Source organism: Colletotrichum scovillei (assembly GCF_011075155.1).
Source record: "Colletotrichum scovillei strain TJNH1 chromosome Unknown Contig00011, whole genome shotgun sequence".
NCBI lineage: Eukaryota > Fungi > Ascomycota > Sordariomycetes > Glomerellales > Glomerellaceae > Colletotrichum > Colletotrichum scovillei.
This window is the reverse complement of record NW_023336269.1, coordinates 3,118,848-3,129,748: the sequence shown is the minus strand read 5'-3', so window position 1 is coordinate 3,129,748 and position 10,901 is coordinate 3,118,848. Positions and strand designations below refer to the sequence as shown.

The window sequence follows — 10,901 nt, the reverse complement described above, 5'->3', positions numbered from 1 at the left end:
CGGTAGAGTGGAACACGGGACGGCTAGCCAGCGACCTTTGAATTTACCCAGCGCATTTTCCCGGTTTACCCCATCCTGGCCACACCCCCCACCCGCACCACGAGTTGGAGGACTGAACCTGGACGCTGGTGACAATTGCAATCCAATACAGGTGCATGATGCTGCGGTGGGCCAACCGTGGACTTCTTGGGAGATCCAAAACCAATGTCTTGTGTGCTATGCTGATCCTAGTGAAGTCGTATTGACGGCGTAAGGCACTTCTTTTGAGCATCCAACATGATTTCTATCAGATTTTGATTCTGATTGAGATATGTTTCGGATGGTGGTAGATGGATACCAAAAAATGCAAAAAAAAAAAAAGAATGTTCGACGCTCAATCTCGCCCCTTTCAGGACGAGACCCCGCGCTACCCGAGCTTTACCGCCAAAATCACTCGAACCTCGTCAGTAGGTAATTGGTAGTCTTTCTGACCCCATGGCTACGATACGCCGTCGCTTTCACCATTGAGCCCAAAGGTGACTCAATGAACTTGTGATTAGGAAGTATTGCGGTCCGCTCGACTATGGACCTTCCACCACGGCGCCAGCAAGGGTCCCATAGGCCGAACGGGTTGCTTAGCATCGTGGGATGGAAAGGTATGGAAGCCCAAAGTGAAGACATGAAGGTGCGTCCTCCATGAGCCCAAAGCTTGATCATCGAAGTTGTTCTCCCTCTCACGCCCGACTGTTGAGGTAAGTGTCAGCCGCACCTTAGCATTTCTGTCAAGGCACGGCAATATAGCCTAAGTCTCAGAAGCGCAGCGGCAGTGGTGCGGCTCGTAAGGGAGCTTGAATGCAGAACCGCCAATGATGACTGCGCTTTGGCTCGCCATAATGTGCTCTAGTCTTCTCATGGTCTCTTCTTTGATGCGCAGACAGCTGGCAGTGCTCGCTCGGATCAACCGGCCGCGCAGCAGCTATTCAGAAGTCCTGAATGCCGGTCTGACCCTGTGTGGTTTGAGCTACCTCGTCTGCATCGCTGGCCCACTCGGGATCTTCTTCATCGAACCAGGCTTCCTCTGCATCACGTCTCTCCATGACATCGTAGTCTTCGTTGTCGTCGACCACAGTGTAATCAAAATCCTCGTCGTGGCCGCGGACAAATCGTTCCGTGAGAAACTCATGCCATCTCTGAAGGCCTTCTTCCCTTGTCTTTGTTTTGGAAAAATCTGCTTCAGTTGTGAAATCTCTCGCGGGCTCCGACGTTGTAGTGTCATCAGTTGATGACTTCAAGTCAGCAAGACGAGCCTCGCCCCTGAGCAGAGAGCTTTCTAGCACCCCCGAGTACCCTTTGGCCTTGCCCTCGACCTCCCGCTCGGCTGGTGTCTGGAATTTGCGAACTAAGCTGTCGTATAATAGGGGGTCTGGGAAGAATATTAGCTCCTAAGTTGATAGTGAAGTGAACTCGAACCCTGTAATGTGCAGGTCACTAAGACCGCTCGAGGGAGAAAGGAAGATAGGGTATGCAAAGAGACGGACCGGCCAGCTCATGTTCAGCGTCGGAAAAGTACTTTGGATTTCTCTCGAGATACTCTCGCCGACGGTTTCGAGACCGGATATTGTTGGCTACTGTTGGCGACCTGGGTGGACGTGGCGTCGGTTTCTCAAAGGAAAGACTTTGAGACTGATGCTCGGGCTCTGTGAAGGAGGGCATCTTCAATTCAGGTCAAGCGCTTCCGGCAGCAAGCACAAACGGTAGGCGTAAAATATCACAGGTACGATATGAAGAAGCCTGGCTTTAGTTGAGAACTGTACGAATAGATTGGGGCACCAAAGTGGATTAGATGAAATTGTAGATGTTTGTGTCTGGTTACAGTTACCCTCAGTAATGAAAGATGTCACTGTTTAAAATGTGGGTCGCGACATAGGTAAGTACAGGTACCTGAGCACCTCAAGTAAGGAAGTCCCTCCTTGGTGCGAACGCAAATCCAGATGTACATCTTTTCGGATTTTATGACTGCAGGGCAACATGCACTCGCACGATTTGATAACTTGCAGAATCCCACGAAACTACTGTATCCACGACTTGCAGAACACCTTGTCGAAGATCGACGTTTTGCCTACCAGCCGATTTATCCTTGGTTTCGGACCAGGCGGGTGCGAGATCTCGAGGGAAGGGCACGGTACTAGGGAGCTCAGTTTGTGGCTGGGGAACGAGGATATCCTCAGGCTCTTATCCTTGCACAAGGAAATAATAAGGCGTTTTATGGAATTGTCCGCTTTTCAGATGTCCATAATCCATATCCTCCATAGGTGACAATACTGAGGTACCTACCTATGGAGCACTTGAGTACGGATAAGGTACCTTGGACGGGAGAGTCGGGCTGCTCAAAGCAGGCCAATTGGCTGGTTATTGGGGGGTGGGGCGGAGGCACATCGACGTGGCCCGGCGCGGAGAGCAATACGGCCAATTAATAGGGGGGAAGGCGAGAAAAACGTTGGCTGTTAACGGGAAATGAGATACAGAAGAGGGAAAAAAGCAGGATTTGAACCGGACATTGAAGCCGGTTAGGTGCCTTTTTACGGATGGTCTACGGATCCATGGACCATTCATGTGGGCTTGCACTTTGCAAGGCGTGGCAGCCGCATGGGTATCCCATCCCACGCGTCGTTTGCTCTTTTTCTCTCTACTGTGTACGAGTGAATGGTATTGGGCTGTCAAGGCATATCTGGATGTTCTGTGCTGTCTGTGATTTTGTGTCTCTGTCTCTCGAGTCTCCCTCCACAAGTTACATCCCAGCGCAACCCCGGGATATGACAGCCAGCCAGCCCACTGGCGCTTGACTGGACTTGATCTGGTGGTTCACATCCATTCGCATTGACTTAGTGGACGGCAAAGCTAGGCATCTTGCACCATTTCTACTTGTTTTCTGTTGCATCGTCTTTCTTTTTCCCGCTTAGTCTCTGCCTCTTGTCTCTGAGTACTGAGTTGGGTATCTCAAGTCTTCAACTTCATTACCTTTCCATTCCTCTCTGTCTTTTCGTTCTGAGATCTTGCCCGGTCGTCCTTTTCGGGATTCCCAAGGCCCGTCTCACTCACTCACTCATTTATCACATCTTCTTTCTTGTCTTGTCTTGTCTCTCAATTCCCCAAGTGCCCGTCATCCCCCTTTAATACTCTGTACTTATCACACTTACATTCCACTTTTGTCAACTCACCTCACCGTATCATACCGTATTTCACCGTGTCCATCTACGTTGGAAGAATCGCCCTTCCCCCCTCACCCTCTTCCTCTTCTTCGCCGCAGTCAGAGAGGCTACAGTATTAGGCACCTGATACCACTTATTCACCCACCTCTCATGCCACCCGTCCCATCCGTTCCTCCTCCTCTCGGCGTGTCTCAACCTCAGTCCACTTGATCCATCATCCAAGGAGACGACGACCCGCCAGAACAAAAGTCCATCAGCACACGGCTGCCATCACGTCCACGCCAACGGCGGCGACCACGCGACAGGACGCGCAAGACACGATACCACACCGAATTTCATTGCAGCAACGTACCGTCGTACACCGTACCGTCCCGTCCGAGGGGAAAAAAAAAGAAAAAAGCTCGCCCCCATTCGCACGCTGAATGTGACCCTCCCATCCCCATGGGTACTGCTGGGGATATCAGAGCCCGTCTCCGGGCAAAGTTCTCACGGAGGAATTCGGCTGCCCCATCTCTAGCTTCCAACAAGAGCACCGGCGATGCCCACAACTCCCAGGCAACTGATGGGACGAGTCTCACACGGCAATCCTCGGCCGCTGCATCCGCTTCGGCTCCAAGGTCCAGAGCAAGCTCCCAGCACCCGCCTCACACGCCAATCTCGCCCTTGCCCTCGCGCTCGCCGACTCCACACCAGCCACACAATCACCTGCAGACACAGCCACAGCCCACCACACTACAACCCCCCGGCAGCAGCCATGGCGACCACTTGCTGCAGCCGAAATTGAAGGCAATTACGGCTGAGGGTGCCGCTGCTGGGGCTGCAGGTGAAGACGACAGTGAGGAAGCGCAGCTCCCGCCACAGTCGTCGTCCTCAAGCAAGTCCCATCTATTGGACCACCAACAAAAACAACGCCACGAGCCTCAAATCAATCACGACAGCCATGGTGATGAAGAAAATAACTTTCATGCTACACCTCTCAGCAGCGACGAGGTTTTGGTAAAGGAAGAGAATCCCATCGTCACAGCAACTACGGGTACCGACAACGATCAAAGACCCGCAAGCAGCGCCAGCGCCAGCGCCAGCAACAAGGTCAGAGACAACTCGACCGGGACTGGGGACGATCAGGACGCTCACAAGCCACACTCCGACCTCGACCTCGACCGTGACTCGCTGGCCCCAATGCCGCCCGCCGCGTCTCAAGGACGCTTAGCTAGCGAACTGACTGCCAGCAACGATCTACGCCCAGCCGCAACAACCACAACCACAACCACAACCACTGCTCCTACTGCAGCTTCCACTACCCTCAACAACCTCCCAAGCATCCACGAGGACCAAACCCCACCCGGATTTGACGACCCAAAACAGAGACTTCATCTATCGCAGTCGCATCACCCGCATCAGCCACTACCGCCAAAATTTGCGGCGGCTCCCACCGTAACCCTTCAGGCGGTCTCTGCCGAGGACCTCAACGACGATCAACACGATCCCCTCAGCCATGCCCTCGGCACCCCGACGCCTCTCGCAACCGCCATCCTCCCGAGTTCGCCCTTGTCCTCCCGTCCAGAGGCGCCTCCCCGACGACAAAGTCTTATACCCAACCGTCAAACCACTCTGATTCGAAACCTGCTCGAAGGACGTGTCGAAAACGAAGCTAGGCCAGCCAGCGCCGATTCTTTGCTCCCCAACATCGCAAACATGGTCACCCGCAAGGTCTGGGTTAGGCGCCCCGGTGCTTCTGCCACACTCATCACTGTCAACGAGGACGACCTGGTCGACGACGTGCGCGACATGATTCTACGAAAGTACGCCAACTCGTTGGGCAGGCATTTTGATTCCCCCGATCTCACACTACGGATATGCCCGCGGGAGCAGAGACAAGATCGTATGCTTGGCCCCGAGGAGCCCGTAGGCCGTACACTTGATGCATACTTCCCTGGTGGTCAGAATGTCGAAGAGGCTCTGGTGATTGATATCCCAGCCCGGCGCACACCGAGACCATCACCGCGCGCCCCGACGCATGCTACAACAATCTACTACAATGACGAAGGCCGGCCCTCCGAAGCTGGCGAGGGATATTTCCCTCCGGTTGCAAACGCGGCTGCTCTGCCGTCACCAAATCTACCAGTGCCGGTTGTCGCTCCTGTTACTGTCCCTGCAACACATCCCGCGCATCCCGCCCATCCAGTTCACCCGGCGCATGCCCTTACTGCGCATACTCAACACTCGATCGCAATTCTCGGAACAGGCCAAGTACCGCCAATACCCTCGCCGGGAGGCACGAGGTCTCGTGCTTACAGGGAACGCCCGGAACGCCCTCGTCTTGGGAGAACCCATACCTCCTCACCTACGATACTGAACCAAGTCAATGCACAATCCATGGCGGCCGCAGCAGCTGCTGCCGCACATCCCACCCACTCGTTCCACCCACGTCTACCGCCCTCTCGGACGCAGTCGAACACTTCGGAGCAATCCAACGCCCAACCGGCTGCTCCACCGCTTCCGACACCGCCCGCTCCGGAAGTGCAGCCTGCGAGAGTTGCAACTCCCCCGCCCAGGATTGCTTCTCCTAGGCCAGCAAGTTCTCGGCCTAAAAAGAAGAAAACGGTAGATCATCCAACTTTGCCCGCTGGCATATTGAACGGCGGTGTGCCGCCTATCAACGTGTTGATCGTAGAGGACAACCCGATCAACCTCAAGCTGCTTGAGGCTTTCGTCAAGCGTCTGAAGGTTAGGTGGAAAACGGCGGTCAATGGCCGAGATGCCGTCACCATGTGGAGGACCGGAGGTTTCCATCTTGTTCTGATGGACATTCAACTGCCCATCATGAGCGGATTGGAAGCCACTCGGGAGATCCGCAGATTGGAGAGAGTCAACTCGATTGGTGTCTTCTCTTCGTCGGCAGGTAGCGCACCTGAAGCCCCGAATGGCGAGCCCGAGGAGAAGGACAAGTTGACCAATATGGAACTCTTCAAAAGTCCGGTGATTATCGTGGCCCTTACTGCCAGCTCCCTCCAGAGTGACAGACACGAGGCCTTGGCGGCTGGCTGCAACGATTTCCTTACAAAGGTTAGTACTCACCTACACTCCAATACCTACGAGTCCATCATACTAACGTGACAATCATAGCCCGTGAACTTCGTGTGGCTGGAGAGGAAGGTCATGGAATGGGGTTGCATGCAAGCACTCATTGACTTTGATGGCTGGAGGAGATGGAAGGACTTTTCTCAGCAGAATGACGAGGCTGAAGCCAAGAAATCGGCCGCGTTGAAGACGAAGGCAAAGAAGAATCGCTTGTCGATGACTTCGGTGCCAGCATAGAAATGCAATAACGCTCAGAAGCGTTAGCAGGGAACAGTGGGTATGCGATAACGGCTTTCGCCACACTTTTTGGAGAAGGCCACGGTATTGATGATACTGCGAGCCTTTAATGAGTCTTCTTTTCCAATGGTCTCTCATGAGACTTGGCTTAATGAACACGACAGCAACATACGGGCTCCGCTCTGAGGTATAATTATAGCAGGCTTGGTGCTCATCTCTGTTGCAAGGAACCTGCATCTTGTTCATGGCTACTTGTCGTTTGGTTGCATGGACTCAACGGTTCGGTTTAAGAGATGCCCCGCATGGAATATACGAAGAGGGACGCGCAGAATGATACCATAGAGCGCGTATGTATGAGAGAATAATCATAATGGATCCACGCATACAATAGAGGATTTTGCTGAAATGACACGCATTGATCGTGACTCCATGTTTGGCCTGGTAGGTATACTGTATTGAGGTGAAGGGTATGGCTCAATTGTCATCTCTAGAGACGTTTGCATGGTAAAGAAAACGACGAGAGGCGCCTGATCAGACCTGAGCTCACCCTATTTGATTTCTATCGATTGTACTCAACGGCAGGGACAAGACGGGATTACCTGATAGCCGGAGGACGGACGTTGAAGACCGGTAGGTGGGTCTGGGGCCGGAGCTCGGGAGACGGTTTTCGGTCCTGTCCTGAGGCACAAGGCCAATTGAGCAAGGCAAATTATCCGCGATATGGTCCGTGCGTGTCCTCCTAAGAAAACGAGAGAAAAATTGGTCGGAGCTTTAAAAAGTCTCCCTTCTTCACAAAACAACCACACCCACGTTTTACTCAAGCTCCCAAATGGTTGCTTCGCCGTGAAATCGGTGCAAATCCACGGCGCACCTTCTGCGTCGAGATAATACCCTTTTTTCTTTTTTCTTTTCTTTGCTTTACACACAATGTCGGCACGAGCGGGCTCGTCATTGTCGCCATTGGTCCTCGCGACCAAGTGGTGCGATGCGTCCGCCGCCGCGTATGCGGGCTCGCGATGCGCCTTTTCGACGACGCCGGTCCAGTCGAGAAGGAGCAAGGCGCAGCACAGGATGTTCGAGTTCTTCAAGCATGGCAGAGGTGCCAGGGTGAGAGACTCTGAGAATGGTGTCAATTACTTGAGTGGCTCCAAGGAGCAGCCGTTCCCGATGAACCCGTTCTTCCGGAGCGAACCTGTGCTGAGCGAGATGCTGAGGGACGAGGTCTACCGGAGGGTCACGGTGGCCAAGGAGTCGCTGAAGCTCGTCTCGGCGGAGCTGGGTATCGATGTTCGCCGCGTCGCTGCCGTAGTGCGGATGAAGGAGATCGAGAAGCAGTGGGTAAAAGAGGTAAGCACACAACCATTCCTTTTATCCATCAAATCCCCCCCCTTCGGTGGATTCATCCTCCACCTATCCCAGCATCATGATGATCAACTTTCCAAAATTCGATTAGTCTTGAAGACGCAACATATGGTTACACCTTGGCACTGCGAGCCTCTCTGATTTGCTACTATTTATTTTCTCAACTCATGTTCCGCACATCATTTCAGACGTATGCAGACTTTGCTGACATGAGGACGGAACCTTCTTCGCAGCGCAAACCACTAGCTCGACCTTATGCTCAGGCCATCATGAGCATGCTTCCCCAGACTTACCTGGCGGACGCAGTACGAGACCAAAGGCCCCACGAGCCTGTGAATGAGATCCACGTCCACAAGCTCACGATGCAACAACTCTTCGTGCCTGTGTCTGAGTCGCGGCAATTCAATAGAGAAGACGCCGCAAAGGCCTTCCATAGAAACATGCTTTCGATTGACGATCGCTCACCGCACAAGGAGCTCATTGACATGAGGAGGGCGGCTGCCAACGGCGGCGACAGAGCTGAGCTGACGCGCAAGTTCCGCGCCGAGACGAGGGCGCAGGAGGACAGGCTGGTCGAGAGAGAGCGCAAGCGTCTCGAAAAGGTCGAGGAGGAGACGACGCGTGTTGATACCGGTCGTTTCGAGTTCAGATTCAAGGAGATGAATGTCGAGACCGTCGGAAAGAACGGCCGCAGCAGAGGAGGCGTTGGCTGGAGATACGGTGTCCCCTTCTATGACCGCAGGAAGGGCGAGACGAAGATTCCCACATCGGTGCCTTGAACGTGTCCAACCCAGACCTTACTGCCTATTGCCGACTACATCACACACACGGCGGCGGCACGCTGGAGGAGGAGGAGAAGCGGCTCAAAACAGCCACTATAACCAATGAGAAGACGAACTGAAGTCATGTTGGCTCAGTTCTCGTGTGGACGCTTTACGATAAAGCGTCTGTGTCTATCAACTGTAATTATATACATGTAACCCTATATGACGACGGACTCAAGCGGAGGGGCGCGCTTCAAAGGATGAAGCTTCAATCCAGCCCAGCAAGAAATGCATTTTATTCCTTCCGATAAGCCCCTTTTTCCTTCTCAAAGCAAATACTTTGTGTGTGAGACCCAGTCGACCACTTTACGTCCGTCGTCGGCATCTACTACTAGGTTTGACCTAATACGGTTGATGTCATCTGGCGAGAGACGACATCTGTTCTGGACATACGCCTCGACTGAACCGTACTCCTTGCGGAGTGCAGCCAGCGTCGCAAGCATGTTTTCTTTCCTGAGTAGGGTTTAGCAATAGGTATAGCGGGTGATTGAGTGATGGTGCGCAAGCACATACCGAGATCCAATCATGCGCCTAGCCCCCTCGGGGTTCCCCTTCATGGCCTCGGTAGCGAGAAGGTGCTGGATAATCTCCTCCCTCCGGTCCTGGAGACCAATGTCGGTGAGGCTGTACTCGTGGGCGACGACCTCGTCCGAGACGCCACAGAGGCTGAGAATGAGAGCACAGATGATTCCCGTCCTGTCCTTGCCGGCGGTGCAGTGGATGAGCAGCGGAGTCGGGGGTTCGGCAGAGGCGAGGTGAGAGAGGATGGTGTGGAAGGGGTCATTGGGGTGGTCTGCCTCCGAAGCGGCGCGGAGGATGTCGGTGTAGGCCTTTGTGAAGCCCTATGGTAACTTTTGTTTTAGAATTTCACACATAATCCCACAGAGTGGCGAGCCATATCCACCGGCACAAGTAGGACATGGTGAGAGGGGGGGAGGGGCTGGCAGAAGAAGGAACTCACCTCGGGCCCGTTGCTAGAGTAGTTCCGGTACCGTAAGGCAATAGCTTCGGGGCCGTAGTCCATGTCCCGAAAGACAGGGACAAAGATGCGGGTGGCGCCGGGCCACTCGCGGACGTCGCAGCTCGTGCCGGCCTTTGCGAGGCGCTCGAGCTCAATGGCGGAGCGGAGGTCGTAGACGTGGGTGATGTTGAGATCCTGGAGGCGAGCGACGCCGTCGTCGGTGAGGCGGGAGGGCTCGGCGGAGCGGAAGAGGATGCCGGGCTTGACGATGCGGCCGGCCGGGAGGGCATCGACGGGGTAGCCGCCGGCGTCGCGGAAGTTGGGGAGGCCTGGGATCTGGTGGAAGGGGGGCGTGGGGAGGTCGACTTTGGGGCGTGGTTCCGTCATTGTGTTGTTTCTGCTTGTCTCGTGTTACTATACGAGTTGGGGGGGAAGTCAATGAGCGAGAGGTCAACGTGTACGCTGTGGAACGGATGAGATGAGTAACAACGTTGTAGATTGGAACTGGTTTATGGGTGTGTGCACGGAGTATTCGCAGTCTGTAGATGGGTGCACCGCGGCAATGGGCATCGTCGGATGTGGCCTCTGCGGGGGTAGAATTGCGGCATCCGAGGCATGTCGTTGGGTAAGGTAGGCTCGGACCTGCCCACCTTTGGGCCAACATGCGCGCGCCTTTGGGCGTAAGTGGAAAGCAGCATCAAGTCAAGGTCAACTAATCCAGGTTGCTCCCTCTCACCGAGAACTGACTAACAATTCCGTCCCTATCCTGCATGTGGAAGTGGATATGTGGTGAGGAGAAGCAAGAGCAACATGTATAACAGGCCAGGAAATAGCTTCCAACACTGAGTCTATCTCTCTCGTACCTGCCGAGGTGAAGGATGGCCCGCCTGGGTGTACCGAGTGTCCGTGTATTGATCTAGGTACCTTACCTTGGTAGGAACCCAGCAATTCGGTTCAAACAATCTTGCGGGCAGTCTTCATCAGCAGCTCAGAAACATGGCCAGTCAGCAACATGAGAAACATGAAAGATCGATCACAAATGTCATCATTGGGCAGGTGCCGTCCGAGGTTTGTTTCCAACACTGCCAGATTCGGGGCGTCCATGAGCAACGACAGCGGGAAGGAGTACCGGTACCTACTTAGGTCGGAAGTGCTCCAAACATCAGAATCTAGGTCCATTCTGGGTCATGTCACATCGTCCGAGGGGCCAGTCAACCAGTGTCATGGAAGCGTCGTGCTACTACTGCC

At 54.1% G+C, this 10,901-nt stretch overlaps 4 protein-coding genes across 4 annotated transcripts; 2 read left to right on the top strand and 2 right to left on the bottom strand.

Annotated features, from left to right (window-relative positions):
* Positions 1 to 547: 547 nt before the first annotated feature.
* On the bottom strand, positions 548 to 1,828 carry HER10_EVM0011580 (coiled-coil domain-containing protein). Its single transcript, XM_035481008.1, has 2 exons — positions 1,518 to 1,828; positions 548 to 1,402 (listed from the first exon to the last, which is right to left on the bottom strand). The coding sequence occupies exons 1-2, from the start codon at positions 1,690 to 1,692 to the stop codon at positions 960 to 962; spliced, it is 618 nt and encodes a 205-aa protein (XP_035327319.1). The 5' UTR covers positions 1,693 to 1,828; the 3' UTR covers positions 548 to 959.
* Positions 1,829 to 2,772: 944 nt separating this feature from the next.
* On the top strand, positions 2,773 to 6,887 carry HER10_EVM0007395 (response regulator receiver domain-containing protein). The gene is made up of 2 exons (XM_035476953.1): positions 2,773 to 6,254; positions 6,315 to 6,887. Exons 1-2 carry the CDS (start codon positions 3,630 to 3,632, stop codon positions 6,504 to 6,506), a joined length of 2,817 nt encoding a protein of 938 aa, XP_035326989.1. The 5' UTR covers positions 2,773 to 3,629; the 3' UTR covers positions 6,507 to 6,887.
* Positions 6,888 to 7,270: 383 nt separating this feature from the next.
* On the bottom strand, positions 7,271 to 10,423 carry HER10_EVM0012290 (tyrosine phosphatase). Its single transcript, XM_035481687.1, has 3 exons — positions 9,654 to 10,423; positions 9,206 to 9,534; positions 7,271 to 9,145 (listed from the first exon to the last, which is right to left on the bottom strand). The coding sequence occupies exons 1-3, from the start codon at positions 10,038 to 10,040 to the stop codon at positions 8,959 to 8,961; spliced, it is 903 nt and encodes a 300-aa protein (XP_035327386.1). The 5' UTR covers positions 10,041 to 10,423; the 3' UTR covers positions 7,271 to 8,958.
* HER10_EVM0011201 (uncharacterized protein) lies at positions 7,434 to 8,647 on the top strand (the record flags this gene model as incomplete). Its single annotated transcript, XM_035480638.1, has 2 exons — positions 7,434 to 7,853; positions 8,102 to 8,647. The coding sequence occupies 2 exons, from the start codon at positions 7,434 to 7,436 to the stop codon at positions 8,645 to 8,647; spliced, it is 966 nt and encodes a 321-aa protein (XP_035327290.1).
* Positions 10,424 to 10,901: the final 478 nt, after the last annotated feature.